The sequence below is a fragment of the Sorex fumeus genome, unplaced genomic scaffold, assembly GCF_029834395.1.
Source record: "Sorex fumeus unplaced genomic scaffold, SorFum_2.1 ptg000265l, whole genome shotgun sequence".
Classification (NCBI taxonomy): Eukaryota; Metazoa; Chordata; class Mammalia; order Eulipotyphla; family Soricidae; genus Sorex; species Sorex fumeus.
Window position 1 is genome coordinate 29,272,021 of NW_026606322.1, and position 15,797 is coordinate 29,287,817.

General features: G+C 48.5%; 2 protein-coding genes across 4 annotated transcripts in view; one reads left to right on the forward strand and one right to left on the reverse strand.

The window, feature by feature from the left end:
* SCAF4 (SR-related CTD associated factor 4) overlaps window positions 1–1,955 on the forward strand; it is a 70,826-nt gene extending 68,871 nt beyond the window's left edge. For all 3 annotated transcript variants that reach the window (XM_056109281.1, XM_056109284.1, XM_056109282.1), the window contains exon 20: window positions 617–1,955. In XM_056109281.1, coding sequence (XP_055965256.1) covers window positions 617–1,596 — 980 coding nt within the window. In that variant the 3' untranslated portion in view covers window positions 1,597–1,955. The remainder of the gene's footprint in view (window positions 1–616) is intronic.
* Window positions 1,956–4,301: 2,346 nt separating this feature from the next.
* On the reverse strand, window positions 4,302–12,045 carry SOD1 (superoxide dismutase 1). Its single transcript, XM_056109260.1, has 5 exons — window positions 11,855–12,045; window positions 7,807–7,900; window positions 6,371–6,440; window positions 5,539–5,656; window positions 4,302–4,625 (listed from the first exon to the last, which is right to left on the reverse strand). Exons 1-5 carry the CDS (start codon window positions 11,924–11,926, stop codon window positions 4,518–4,520), a joined length of 462 nt encoding a protein of 153 aa, XP_055965235.1. The 5' UTR covers window positions 11,927–12,045; the 3' UTR covers window positions 4,302–4,517.
* Window positions 12,046–15,797: the final 3,752 nt, after the last annotated feature.

The window sequence follows — 15,797 nt, forward strand, 5'->3', positions numbered from 1 at the left end:
CATTAGACCCCCTAATTGAGCAGGATGTTCGCCTTGTGTATAAATGTGCAAAGAAAGAAACTGGAACTCAGTGCTCCCTTCTCCATTACTTGGGTTGTGCTCAGTGGTGATCCCTTCTCTCTCAGTCATGAGCTGTGCCTCTGTGAATTAGGAAGAAAACCAGTCACTGTCGCTTTCAACAGGATTCACTAGGTCGGCTTTGCCTATGCACTGGGCGGTGGAGCAGATGACTTTTGTCTTTTTTGGGGGGGGGGTCACACCCGGCGATGCACAGGGGTCACTCCTGCTTTTGTACTCAGGAATTACTCCGCAATGCTTGGGGGACCATATAAGATTCTGGGAGTCAAACCCAGGTCGGCCGCGTGCAGTGCAAACGCCCTCCCCGCTATGCTATTGCTTCAGCCCCAACTCTTGTCTTTTTTTGTAGCATGTCAAACCCTTAAGACGCTTGCCACAATTCTTTTGCTGAGTCCTTCCACTGGCAGAGTGCAAACAGTACGATAGGTGAAGATTCTGGACTGAATGACCTTTCCATTCAAGCTGCCCTGGAAACAGTTGAAAATGGGCTGGTCTCCTTGCTTGACTTTTCTAATTTGCATCTTTGCTTGCCTTTCAGGTACCCAAGGAGTTGGCCCTGGTCCCGTCATTGGTCTCCAAGCCCCATCCACCGGTCTTCTCGGCGCCCGGCCCGGCCTGATCCCACTCCAGCGCCCTCCAGGAATGCCTCCCCCTCACTTGCAGCGTTTCCCTTTGATGCCACCTCGTCCCATGCCGCCACATATGATGCATCGAGGTCCACCCCCGGGACCCGGGGGCTTCGGAATGCCACCCCCTCATGGAATGAAAGGGCCCTTCCCACCACATGGCCCTTTCGTCAGGCCGGGTGGCATGCCAGGGCTCGGAGGCCCAGGGCCCGGCCCTGGGGGTCCTGAAGATCGCGACGGAAGGCAGCCCCCTCCCCAACAGCAGCCACCACCACCACAGCCACCGCAGCAGCCGCCGCAGCAGCAGCCACCACAACAGCAGCAGCAGCAACAGCAGCAGCAGCAGCAGCCGCCGCCAGCTCAGCAGCCTCCGCCGACGCAGCCCCAGCCCCAAGCGTTTCGGAATGATAGCAGGCAGCAGTTCAATTCAGGTAGAGACCAAGACAGGTTCGGAAGAAGATCATTCGGAAATAGGGTGGAAAATGACCGGGACCGGTACGGGAGCCGGAACGATGATAGAGAGAATAGCACGCGGGAGAGGAGAGAGTGGGGAAGGAGGAGCCCCGACCGGGACAGGCACAGAGACTTGGACGAGAGAAATAGACGCTGTAGCGGGCACCGAGACAGAGAGAGAGATTCCAGGGATAGAGAGTCGCGTAGAGAGAAGGAAGAGAACCGAGGGAAGGAGAAGCTGGAGGTGACAGACAGGGCGGGTGGTAACAAAACCCTTGAACCTCCCGCTAGCCAAGTGGGCCCTGTCAACCCTCTCCCTGAACTGGCTAAAGGGGAGTCTGAGCCTGCGGGTGTCAAACCCGCCGAAGAGCTTCCTGCTGCGGCTACCTCGTCCATGGACCCTGAGAAGAATTCTGGCTCAGCAGAAGCTCCTCGTTAGAGACTGGAATTTGCCCTTCGTGCAGGGACACCTCCAGAGTGTAGAGCTTGAGATGTACAGATGCTGTATTATATTTGCTCCCGCTGTACCACAGCCCCACGGTAGTTGGTGGGGAATTGTAAGCAATTTGATTGCTTTCCTTCTATTTAAAAATAGCCACAAAATAACAAAAAATACTGAAAATATGAATAAATATTACCCTTTTTGCTGTAACTTTTTAAAAGTTTTGACTTTAAAAAGTTTACAAATCGTAATTAGAAGTGCTCTCTATTTTTTTTTTTTAATTTAAGACAAGGTAACGGTGAAAGCTCCTCAAAACAATAGGGATGTTTTTAATAAACTCTATTTTCGTAACAAACTTTAATGTGTGCTATTCTTCCTACATTGCTTTAAGGTGGAAAAAGAATTGTTCACCATGGACGTTTGCGCTGTTAATACTGTATTGGGAGTCTAAATTAGACTTGTTTATTTGATGGAAATAGACATCTTTATTTTCAGACACGTTTTCACTTGTAATACTTTTTTTAGCATTTCAGTCATAAGGTAAAGCTTAGAGGTTTAATGTTAATTGAAATGTTGGTTTTGCAATTCAGTCAAGGTCTTATCTTCTGCCATTGGCTTTCTGGTTGCTCTAATTTGTAAAGAGAATTTTGCCGGGGGAAAATTGGATTCCAACATTATCTTTATAGTAGAAATTATCTGGCTGCTTGGGTGTTACTTATTTAGAAGGTGGGTGTTTTTACCATCCCATTAATTTCTTCACACATGCAAGAAACTAAGATAAACATTTGCAATCAAAGCTTTTTTGTCTTAAATGTTTAAGGGCTTAGGTTTAGTCCCTGCTGTTCCTATATGCCTCGCCTGTTGTCCTTATGGTTAAGCACTCCTGCTACACAAAGCTACACTGAGCTCTTTGCCATCTGAAAATTACTTCATCACTTTTGCTTAAGTCGGCTGGAGAAGATAGTTGTAGGTTATCTATTACTGGAAGACATTCAAAGCCAAATCAGACCTCTCAGAAGTAGCACAGGACCACAGGTACCTCGGACTGCCCACCCAGTGCCAAGGAAAAGACAAACTGTTAAACAGTCGAAGTATCCCTGGCCTTGATGTGGTTATTTCTTCTGGAATGAAACCTGTCCGTTTCAGTGTGCCTCATGAGCAGCTAATGTTTTATTTGGCCTCGGCCCCAAAGTGAGACTACTTCACCAACTTGATTTCAAAGTAGCACTCTGCAGGTAGCTGTTTTGTGTGGTTATCTAGAGCAATGTGCTGCTCTTCCTGCCTTTAGAAAGTAAGATGATACCATTTCACCACTGCAGATAGCAGTGTCCAGGCTGGTCCTCAGATCTTTAGATTGGCCCACTGAAAAATTTACAGATGCTAACAAATGCTTCTAGAAAGGTACATCAGTATTCTGACTTAAAGGACATTGGCCCGTATGTTCATTTGACAGTATTAAGACCATACCACCTGTACACGGCAAAACCTCATGGCTGCTTCGAAGGGCACCAACAAGTCCCTGCTTCCAGTCATCCTGCACATAAAAAGACTTCTCAGGTGAAATGTTTTCTTTTTCAGCAGAGGTTTGAACCATTTGGGAATGCAATTGTTTAGAGAACTTAAAAACACTGAACTGTTTTTTCAAATAGCTTTTCTTTTTCTAAATGATTTCCACTTGCAGCACATAGTTATAGTTAATGAGACTTGTAGATTTCAGGTTTCTGTTAGAAAACATTAAAATTTTCAAACTTAAAACAACTGGTCCAGTTAAACCTGAGTTAGATGAAGCACTGTCTTAAAAAATTTTTAGTATTGGAGGCCAAGCAATAGTACAGGGTATCGGACACTTGGCCTTGCATGCTATCAACCCGGGTTCAGTCCCCAACATCCCATATGGTCCCCAGAGCACTGCCAAGAGTAACCCCTGAGTATTGCAAGGTGTGGCCCAGAAACTTAAAATCTAGTATTTACATTAAGAGAAATAGGCCTGAATTTATTAGGTGTATGTTTAAATTCTTCATGAACCAAAATGTACAATTATTTTCTTGGTTCCATTTTATAACTTTGTATTATATTTCTTTAAAAGGATCATCTAAAACTAAACTCTGGTGACCTCTAATAATTAACTGTATATTTGGATGTGTCATTTGGCAGGTAGTTAAATCACTCTTAGCTAACCGAGGCTTTAACCTGCCCTTTACAATATCAGTAAGTTATCAATGGGCTCTCAAAAAATCTAAAAAATTAGATTTAAGTACTTATTAGTTCAAAGTACTAATAAGTAGCTAGGCAGAGAAAAAAATTCTAAAGTTAACAAAAGGTCAATCTATTGGTGAAGATTGCTTTAAAATAGTTAAAAATATTATTTAAAACAATTTCAAAATAGCTGATAATACACTGGATAGTATAGTGGACAGAGCACTTGCCTTGCATGCAGCCAACCAGGTTTAATCTCTGGCATCCCACAGGTTCCCTGAGTACCACAGGAGTTAATTCCTGAGTGCAGAACCAGGAGTTACCCCTGAGCATTGCTGGCTGTGGCCAAAAAAAAAAAAAAAAAGTATTAAAGTACCAGCTAATTTAAAATTTTAGTAAGTTCAAAGAATTGTGCTATAGAGGGTATTTGTTTGTTGCAGGATTGAATGGGAATTGAAATGTGAAAACTTTACTACCCATAGGTGATTAAGTCTGGCAACATATAGTTCATTTAAACATAAGTTTTAATTGAGTTTTATAAAATTATACAAATCTTTCAAGTGTTCATAATCAGTTCCTATTATAGGCACACTTTAAGCAATTTAAAAAAAAGTCACACCAATTATACTTTTTTAAGTTACAGTGTTTAATGTTACTGAATGGAATTTCTACAGTTAGCAGGATAACAGTTACTAGGACACAGATCATGTCCTAGGGAATGTTTACTGGGCGATTCCGATGACACCACAAGCCAAGCGACCTCCAGCATTTCCTGTCTTTGTACTTTCTTCATTTCCACCTTTGCCCAAGTCATCTTCTTTTTCATGGACCTTCAAAAAATTCCAAGAACGCGTCACTGAAGGATGTCCAGTAATTATCAGAAAGAACATTATAATCATAAGGAGTAGACTCGTGATTAAAAATACTAAACCTTTTTCTTAATGCAAAAACACAGGTCACTTAGAACACTGGGCTTATTAGTCTCTACATGAAATACGCAAACTTGACAGGCACCTCATGCGGCTCAGCCCCCTAGAGGAATGTCAGTGCTAGAGTTAATAGTGTCTTTCACAGTATAAATTGGTTTAAGGGAAAAAGGTGAACTAAAAGAAAAACTATCAAAGTGGTGCCTAAGGAAATAGAGCCCTACCTATAAAAGGTGGCCTTAAAAAGCTCTCGAGCAAGACTACTTAAAAAAAATTTTTTCCAGTCCTTTTTCTGCTTCCCACTGACCAGCAAGAAACAAAGCTAATGGGCCAACTGAAAGCTACTTCCTGAGGGGACAGACGCACTGGCACTTGGTGTTCTGCACGGACCAGGTCCTGCCCATGCACCCTCCCACCCCAGTTAACAGGGCAACTGCCTCCCATGCTAAACAAAGGACACAAACCTACAGTGGTCAATGCTAGTCATACTCAGCTCTGCACCACCACCGCTTTCAGGTATAGACTGAGCAAAATCCTCTAAGGGCAAGGGGGAAGGAAACCCAACTGAGGAGGTCAATTGTGGTGGTCATGAAACCAGATGACAACAGTTCAGATGTCGTCTGATAAAATGTCACCTGCTTTACTAGTGCCTCTCAGTGGAAGTGCTCCCAACCACTAGGTAATTCATCTTCAATGATCAACAAAAGAACTGCTTTTCCTACTCTAGGCAGGATTTATGTAGAGAACAGGCTGAAGAGTCCCGAGGTCCTGAAAAGATCCCTGAGAAACTGCCACGCCCCCGTGTCCGACCACTCACCACCATGGTGCGGCCAATGATGGAATGATCTCCGCAGAGAGTGATCATGGTGTCCTGAATATCCACGGTGGCTACACCATCTTTGCCTGCAGTCACATTCCCCAGGTCTCCAACATGTCTGACAGGGAGAGGTTATCAGAGAGATGAGCAGGGTTCCTATTTCACCAAGCATCAGAACAGTTCATATACTTAAAATAAACCATCAGGTGCAAGGGCAGGCTAACAGATGTAATTTAAAAGAACTACACATTCTCAACATATGGCTGGGCAAACAGGCTTTACAACAAAATGCATGAGAAGAGCGTGTAGGACTGGGGGCTCCTCTTTGTTTGGTAACCAAAGGGTAAACTCTCGGCGAGTTAGGCCTATTCCTTTTTGGTAAAAGGCTAATTGAGCCCCCCCCCCCCCCCACAATGCCACCCTCTGCCCCCAGACCTCTCAGAGAAATTAATCTGTGTCCTTAAAACTAGCCTTTTCCTGAGCACTCTCAAAAACTGTACAGCTGGGAATCTCACCAAAGTTTCAGTATCAAATTTCTGCAAAGCTTCCTATATCTCAATGATGGCTTATCTTCTTACTAGAGTTGACATTACTGTTATTCATGACATTTCCTGTATGAGTTCCCTTTGTATTCTAAATTCAATAAATGCTACAAAACCAAACTATTTTTATGTGTCCCATTTGTCAACTGTTCACCCCAACACAGAGGGGAATGAGGGAATGACACAGAGGGGAGGGATGCACCAGATGGAAGGACTATAGCATGAAGCCTGCATGTGTGTTCCCAGGCCGCCCCCTAGCACTACCATAGGGCTGAGCCTCAGCCACTCACCTCTCTTGGTCCTGTGGCCCACCATGCTTTTTGGCAAAAGGATTAAAGTGAGGGCCTGCACTGGTACAACCTAATAACAAAAAAACAACCAAATTATGAATCAAAATTTCAAAATAACTTCTAAAAAGAAACTGGTCGTTGCTACACCTCACATGAGGAAAACACCTAACTTCTGGCATGATATTAACAAGCAGTTTGGCATCCAAAAAAGGCAGTGTGGAGAGATGAGTTCTACAACACTGGCAGAGCACAAAGACTCCTTGGGGCCTTGGGTTTTCTACTATGCTGTAAGAAACAAGGCCCAATCCAGTCCCCATCTTTGATGATTTAATTTTTGGGTCACACCTAGAGATGTGGACCTACTCCTGACTCTGTGTGTGGGGTGGAAAAACCTGAGTGGCAGGGATCAAACTAGGGTTGGTTGCATCCAAGTTACCTGCTCTACAATCTCTGGCCCCAAGGTTCTACTGTTAGCTCCCAAGACTACGGTCTTGGGCACAGGGCACAGATCTCAACTGCAAAAGAACAGTATCGCCACCATCTCCCCAACAGCACATGAACAGCAAGCTCTGCTCTCTGGGCCCTGTCCTTGAGCCTGCAGTCCAAGGCTATATTTCAGAATAGTCACAGGTCACCATTCAGGCTGTTATGTAAAGTGGCCCTCAGGCTCTGGGGATACTATTCAATCACATCCCAAGAGAAATCCATGGGTAGATTTCCACTATTCAAAGCTTCTACTCCACACCCCCACCCTCCTGCAAGCCAGGGAGATCTGAAGCCGAGAGGCCAGTCAGCCAGCCAAGCACGCACCCACCAAAGCAGAGGGAACCAAGCACAACCTGAAACCTTTTGTTAACTGCTGGAATCTGGTCAGTGGATCACCACTTACAAGAAGCAAATTATAAAACACTTAAAAGCTCATTTGCAGTCAAATAGAGCTAATGCTCATCACAGACCCCCAAACTATGAGTTTTTAAAAAGTACTAATACTGCAACTTAACTGGCTTTTGACCCCAAAAGGAGAAAAGGAGACATTTCAGCCCTAAGCCCACCAGTTCTACACTGTCTCCCATTCATATCCAACACCCTCCCTTGTAGGATCTCCAGCTGCCAGGGGGTTCCCACTCACAGCACCCCCTAGGATCAGAGCACAGGGGAAGAAATGCTGAACTTTCTATTATTTATTTAAAATCAGACAGAAGAAGACTCAATCAAATATTACAACAAAACATCTCTCTCTCCATTCCATAACTTTGCGTCTAGAATCAGTCAGGAGGCTAATCCCCTGCCAATCCCCTGCCTTAGGCCTCAGTCATCACTCAGTCATCACAGTGTGTGTCAGACTGTGTCATCACAGTCATCAGACTGTACCATGCGCAGATGAGGAGCATTCATTTAGTTCATCATGCATGAGACCTGGTCGGCACAGCACCCACCTTGCGTGTTATCTCCGAACTGATGCACATGGAATCCGTGCTGGCCTTCAGTAAGTCCGGAAATGGACCCCGACACCTTCACGGGCCCGTTCCCCTGTATCGGAGAGAAGAGGAAGGAGTGTGAGGCCCGGTGCTTCTCAACAGAGACAGCACCAGAGTTCACGGCACCAGGGACAAGAATGAAGAACACAGGTTTAGCAGAGGAAACCTGTGTCCAAGACCCAGGACTCAGAGTGACCCTCCAGTAAGCTGCTCGGCTGCATTACACCCGGTACTTAAACTTACAGTCAAGGATTAGCCGGGGCAGGCAGCATGAGTCACAGAAAGGGTCAGGGGTATGGCTCAGCAGCAGAGCACATCTCTAATGTGAGGCCCTGGGCTTGATCCCCAGCAGCACAGGCACAGACAGTACTAACTCCTGCAGTGATCAATAGACTGGGGATCTACACGCTTTCACACCTGGACTCCCTTGCAACGTGTAAATGATGTGTTTTAGGTCCTATTTGCATACCAACACGTGTACATATCTAATTTTGGGCTTATTTTTTGGTTCCTCTACCATACCTATCTCAGTGGCTCCTCCCTGCCTAGTGTTCCCCCGCTGTGTTCCAGAGTCCTTACTGTGCCAGGGACTGAACCCAGGATTCCTGTAGCCAAACAGCCAAATCTGTGCTCCCATCCTCAGCACCACCCCCCTCCTCAACTCTGCATCAGTTTAACCCAAAAGCTGCTGGCACAAGCAATTTTACAGCCCTTGCTTTCTTCTTGCAATTACAGACATGCCTTTAACCCTAGAAATGTCCACAGGGCTTCCGAGGTTCTCCACTCCCCTAGGGTGAGGTGGGGTGTGTGAATTTCTAGCAGAGGTAATTTTGATTCACAGTCAGAATATTCCCCAGCCCGCTGCCCCAGCGAGCCTGATTCTAGTCAAATCAGAGGCGCTGCTGTTTTCTAGAAACTCTGAAAAAAACGAAATCTGGGTCACAGAAATAGTACAGCAGGTAAGGTGCTTGCCTTACACACAGTCGACCGGGTACAATCCCTGGCACCCCATATGGTCCAAAGTGCAAAGCCAGGAATAATCCCTGACTGGCGCTAGATGTCGCTGCAAAACCCAAGAGCGAAAGGATACTACGACCACTACAGAAGTTCACCATAGAGGTGACAGTGATGGCTTACGAATACCTGCACACGGCAAGGAACTAACAGCTAAGACATCTAGGAAACCAACATAAACCCAAGCCCAAGCCACACATGTAACACACAGATGATAGTGTCTTAGTTTTACCTCGGCTTGTTTTTATTTTATTGGGGGTGGAGAGTACTTAGTATTTAAATAGTCAAGGCAGGGACTGGAACAACAGTAAAGTGGGTGGGTGCTTGCCCCATATACAGTTAACCCAGGTTTGATTCCCCTACACCCTAAGCCCTGCCAGGAGAGATACCTAGTGCAGAGTGAGGAGTAAGCCCTGAGCACTGACAGGCATTGCCACTATCTTCACTCCCCAGCCCTAGTTAAAAAAAAAAAAAAAAAGCCAAACCATAAATGGGGCAAACAATCACTAGTTACTGTATTATTAGACCGAAAGAACAGCAATTTTCAACTGAATAAAAAGCCCTGTCCAATGACTACCCTTTTTCACTTTTCTTTTGGCAAATAAATATATTGATTCTTTCCACCTTTAATGTTTGGAAAAGCAACTGTGACTGTTATCCCTTCTCCCCGCAACACTGAGCCATTAAGAGCATATAGAAACCCATAGGGCAGGTTTTTCCAGGTCTCCTTTCAACTGGTAATGCCCTGAAGAGTCGACTTTAGTAGCAGCAACAGTAAACTGTCAGGCACAACTCTCCAGCTCTGTTTTCTTATTATAAAACAGGTGGAGAGAGAGAACTGGGAGTAAAGGCACATGGCCTTGTGTGTAGCTGACCCTGGTTCAATTCCTGGCACCACATGTGGGCCCCAGGGCACCACCAGTACAAGTACAGAGCCAGGAGTAAGCCCTGAGCACCACAGGGTTCCCAAACTCCTCTACCCCCAAAAAAGAGTTGTGAATTTAAAATAGTTCAGGGGAGCAGAAAGGAGATGTCGACAAGTCCAACTTGGAGATAATAAAGGCTCAGGATGGGCACAGCTCCCAGTACCTCCAGACAAGTCAAGAATTTGGGCTTATAGGTAACTTTTCTTTAATTTTTAAAAATTGTAAATTTCATTTTCAAAAGCTCAAATTTTCAACATTCAAGACGCCAGATGCAGTGGGATGCCAATTTAATCTTTACTGCAGTAACACTTAAAGGTGCTTTATCCGGGAAGTACAAATGGCACCACCAAAACGAAGTCCTGGGCGAAGGGAGATGGACAGGCCCCAGACGGCCAAGGCGGGACAGCCACCCCGGGTAGGTGGGCCGAGTTGAGTCATTCCTCAGGGGCCAGAGTAAAGGGACTGGACTGGGTCAATGCACATGCCAGAATGCTTTTGTTTCCATGATGTGGTCAGAAGTTTGAGGCAGCACACAGTACAGTGGCTAAGGCAGGGGTTTGCCATGCAGACACAGTACCCCATCTGGTTCCCCAAGCCCCTCCAGTGGTGATCCTTGAGCAGAGCCAGGAATAAGCCCTGAGTAACACTATTCAGTGCCAGGGGCTGGAAAAATGAAAAAGAGGTGTTTTTTTTTTTTTTTATCCTGATCCTCTAGGTAAAGAGCAGATTTGTGTGCAATTGCAAAGCCTTTAGGGAGCATTCTGGCTAGAAGGCACTCAGCTATCAAGGACAAGTGACAATTCCATGTAGTGACCACACACACCTGGGGGTGGGGGAGGGGTTCATTACCAAACAACTCCTGTGCAACCCCAAAGCACCCCTCTGGAAACTAAGATATGCGGTGCTCAGCCTGCATGCACCAGATCAGATTCCTACCTAACTGTGAGTCGAGAGCTGGTACGCACATTTTTCAAAAGCCCTGCTGCACTCTCGACCTAGGTTTTTAAAAAAAAAAAAAAATCAAAGGAATAAAGAAAAAGATTCTGGGGTCCACGGAGGTGGCTCCACTTGCTCTTCGTGTGTGAGGCCCTGGGTTCCATTCCGGCGCCACACGGAAGGAATTGCAATCTACCCCACCCATCATCCACCCAGCACCAAGCCCCTGACACCAGCCCCATAAGGTGCAACTTTGGAGCCAGGAGTTGCCCCTGAGCATCGGCAGGGTGTCACCCCCAAATTTCCGGCCCATTAAAAACAAAAACAAAAAAAAACCCCACTTTTTCAGAAACCAAACCATCCCCCCCCCAACGCAGAGACCAGGCTGGGCCTCGATCTCGGGGTTCTGGGGCATTGCCCAGGGCAATGTTCTTTGCCCTTTAGGGCTACCGGCTAAATCATTCACCTCAGAGAACGGGGGGGGGGGGGGGGGGGGGAGGGGAGGCAGCTGTGCCCTAACCCGAGGGCAATTTGCAGTTGGCTGTCCCGGCATCCCGACTTCTCACCACCCTCCCTAAACCGCGGAAACCAACCCCCAAACCTCCATCCAGACACCACTGAGGTCGCGCGCTGGGGCCCCACCTCCCAACACCCCCTCACCCGCGCCGGGGAGGGCTGGAGTTTTTCGGGACCCGAGTTTGCAGAATCCTAGAGAACCCCTGAAGGACGCGACGCCCCGATGCTCCGGGGCCCGTCAGGCCTCGCCTCGGGCCGGGGCGCGCCACTCGACTCCGCGAATCACAAGTGGCCAGCGGGGCCCTGAGGTCCCGGGCCGGCCGGCGCCCACAGGCCCCGGGCGGCAAACGGGCCTCCCTCGCCCACTGTTTTCCCCGGGATCCGCGCGCTTCGCACCCGGCCTCGCCCGCCGCTACGGGCCCGCCCCGCCCCGTGACTCAGCAGCTCCGCGGCGGCGGCGCGCGCGTGGCGGGGCCTCAGGGCAGCGGCTCCCCTAGGAGCGCGGGCCCGCGCGGCGGGGGCGTGGCCACGGCCGCCTCAGGCCCCGAGGGCCGACGCGCGAGCCGAGGCACAGGTGGAGCGCGGGCGGGCGCGGGGCCGGCCTCCGCCCTTGCCTGCTGTTCGAAGCGGATGGTGCCCTTCACCGGGCCGTCGCCCTTCAGCACGCACACGGCCTTGGTCGCCATGACTCGCGGGGGCGCGCGCCGCTCCGGGTTCCGACGCGGGTCCGACACTACCACGAGCCGCCGCCGCCGCCGCCGCTACCTCCACAGGAAACGCCGACGCAAAGCTCAGGCGCCGCGCCGCGGAGCTTTTATAGACTCCCTCCGCGCCACGCCCACCCTGGCCTGGAACCAATCGCCGCCCGCGAGCTCAGCCCGCCCGCGACGGAATCTCGAGACGTGAGTGGCTCGGATCGACTGGGGGCGGGACCGATGCTCGGCTGGGGGGAACTTTACCCCCCCGGCGCCGCTGGCTCCCTCCGCCCCGGGCTGTGGAAAGACGCTGCAGCCTGGAACTCTCCACGGAAAACAGCGCCGCTGAGGTGCTGAAGGGACTCGGTGCCCCGCGTGGCGCAGCTTGCCAGCGGGAAAGTGAAATCTTAGAGTTGCGTCGTGAAGGGCGCGGGGTTGTCACCACTCGAAAGGGACTTTGGTCCTCACGGGGATCTCACTTATTTAGAAAATGGGACGCCTCTGACTGACCTTTTCGTCGTGTTTTTGTTTGTTTTCTTCTTTATGGGGAGAGGGGATTGCACCGGGGATGCACAGGGGTTACTCCTGGCTCTGCACTCAGGAATTACTCCTGGCGGTGCTCGGGGGACCATACAGGATGCTGGGAATCGAACCCGGGTCAGCCGCGTGCACGGCAAACGCCCTACCCGCTGTGCTTTCGCTCCAGCAGCCCCTGTTTTTTTGTTTTTGTTTTTTTTTTCAAATCCCTCCCCTTGAACTGCTTTTCTGAGGGTGCGTCAGGTCTCTCACCTCACGCCCTCGTCCCCGTGTTGTTCGTTTGGTTTTGCTTTTGGTTTTTTCATTGCTCTTAGCGCGTCAGAGGAGCTGGGTGGTGAGCGCTCGCTTTCCGTTAGTCGCCCTCTGTTTGGCGGGACCCACGGCCCTCGCCCCAAGCTTTCCCGAGGGGCGCGCGTCCGGGTATCCCGCGGGTTGGCGGGGACTCCCGGGGCGCCGTGCAGGGGTCGGGGGCTGAGGATGCGAGAGTCCCGCCCAAAGCGAACTGAACGCCCAGCGCAAGCGTTACGAAATGAGTGAGCGGAGCAAACTCCTGTGCGGCTGGGAGTTCGGTTCGGTGTAGGTTTATTTTATTTTATATTTTATTTTATTGGGGAGAGGGGTGTATATCCGCCGGTGCTCAAAAAAATCACTCCCGGTCAAGCTCGGAGATCAAATCCAGGCGCACACCTCCCTCGTTGAACTGCCTCTCCAGCTCCTGCTATGGGTAGTGGTGGTTGTTTTTAAGTCTTAGTACGTTTTTACTTGTGTGCATAGAATTGTCTAGAAAGATAGCAGGAAAATGTGGATACCATCGGAAATCTAATGTTTTTAGAAGGGGAAATGTCTTTTTTTCCTTATTTATTTATTTTTTTTTTTGGTGGGTGGGGGATTCATACCTAGCAATGCCCAGGCCTTCCTTACTCCTGGCATGGCTCAAGGGACCCTATGCAGTGATGAGGTCGAACCCCAGTGGATCGCCTGCAGAGCAAGGACCTTGCCCGATGTACTATCTCCCCAGGCTTTCGAAGTTTTGTTTTTTATTTTGTTTTTGGGGTTTTTTTTTTTTTTTTGCTTTTTGGGTCACACCTGGTGATGCTCAGGGGTTACTTCTGGCTCATACACTGAGGAATTACTCCTGGTGGTACTCAGGAGACCATATGGGATGCTGGGACTTTAACCCTGGTCGGTCGCGTGCAAGGCAAACGCCCTACTCGTTGTACTATCACTCCAGCCCCTGTTTTGTTTTTTAAGTGAAGCAAGATATTTTTAGTTGAATGAAGTTTACTTAGACCTGAGGGGAGAGAAAAAGAGGAGTGTGTACAAGAGAGAACATGGGCATCTTTAGAGTGGGGGGGTGCAAAGAGAAAGAGAGAGGTTTTCTAGGGAGAACAGGATGCAGAGAAGAGGCTTGAGAGAGAGAGACCAAGCTGTGAAATACTTAAGAGAGCTGGGCTTGGGGTGGGGGTGGGGCGTAGAGAGATAATACAACAGGTTAGGCGTCTCACTGACCCCCTTTGATCTTTGGCATCCCATACATGGTCCCCTGAGCACCACCAGGAGTGATCTCTGAAAGTAGAACCAGGAGTAAATCCTGAGTATCACTAGGTGTGTGCCCTGCCCTACCCCACCCCCGAAAAAAAAATGTTCGGCATAAAAGAGCAAATTCTCTTAAGAGTATTTTTTGCAATCAGTATGTATTTATATGCAATAATATGACTTGGAATAAGACTTCTCCAGGCTCACCTTCCCCCAGCAACCACTTTTGTTGGGAAAATCCTTTTAAATTATTTTGGGGGACCCACCCCAACTATGCTCAGGTTCTACTCCAGGCTTGGTACTGGGGATGGGAGTGACCCCCGGCGGTACTCAGACAACCTAGGCGGTTCAGGAGTAGAACTCAGTCTTCAGGGCTGGAGCGATGGTACAGCAGGTAGTGTGTTTGTTTGTCTTGCACAGGCCCACCCGGGTTCAATCCCTGGCATCCCATATGGTCCCCAAGCGCTGCTAGGAGTAATTCCTGAGTGCCCAGCTAGGAGCCTCTGAGCATCGCTGGGTCTGACCCAAAAAGCAAAAGAAAAAAAGAAACAAAAAAAAAACAGCCTTCTTCATGGGAAGCATGTACTCTGATCCATGAAGCAATCAAACAATCACTTACCCCTCCCTTTTCTTTTGATTTCTCTGGGGAGACACTACTTTGAGCATTTGCCCTGGGTTTTGGGCAGAGGGGAGAACCATCCTCCACTTCACCCCCCACGCACAAAGGCCTGTATGTAAATTTACCTAGAGGGCTTGCTGCACCCCAAGTGGCTGTTTCTCACCAACCTATGCTAGCAACCTCAAATTGGCAATCCCAACTCTGTCCCATTTTGCCAGTCACTTCACTGCAGCTGATCTGGGCCAGGCTGTCAATAGCTGATGTCTGGGTGACTTTCATGCCCAGGGAGATATGCCAGTTGGGAGTGAGAGCTGAAGCTAACAAAACTAAGGAAAAGGGGTCCTGAAAAGAAAGGGGTGGGGACCAGGAGAGGGATAAGAAGGGACTGAGGAAGGACAACTCCAACCCACTGACTTTGTAAAATTTCAATACCAAAAGTGAGGATTCCCTTTCATAAGAGGGTAGAATATTGAAGCCCAATTCAAGGCCAATAGGAAATACAGAGGGGTCCACATCCCCACAGTAGAGCTCCACTTTGTGTCCATAATTTACTTAGACCTTGGAAGCTGAATTCCTTTTTGTTGTTGTTTTTGGGCCACACCCACCAATGCTCAAGGGTTACTCCTAGCTCTGTATTAAGTAATCATCCCTGGTGGTGCTCAGGGGACCACATGGGATGCTGGGGATCAAGCATCCCAACCCGGGAGGGCCTGTGCAAGACAAACACTCAGGAAGGTGCAAGGTAAATACACTACCCACTGTACTATCAATCTGGTACCCTAAGTTCTCTCTTTGTTTTGTTTTGGGGACCACACCCAGCTGTGCTCAGGACTTTGCTCAGGGATCACTCCTGGTGGTTCTCAGGGGACCATACGAAATGTCAGGAATCAAATCCAGGTCAGCTGGGTGCAAGGAAAACTCCCTACCCACAGTACTATAGCTCTTGGAGTCTAAGTTCTTCCCTGTCAAGAAGACTTAATATGCATGTTCTCCCATCTTTCAAATAGACACATTGTTCCTTTTGCTTCCAGCTCTCCCCAGCATTTGTTTCCAATAACTGGCCCAGTGCTAGTCAGTTGCATGAATGTGCAAATGGCAGTCAAAGGCTTTTGCTCAAGGCCGAAGTTCCTTTGAGTTCCAGGAAATCAGATTTCAGTTAACTGCCAAAAA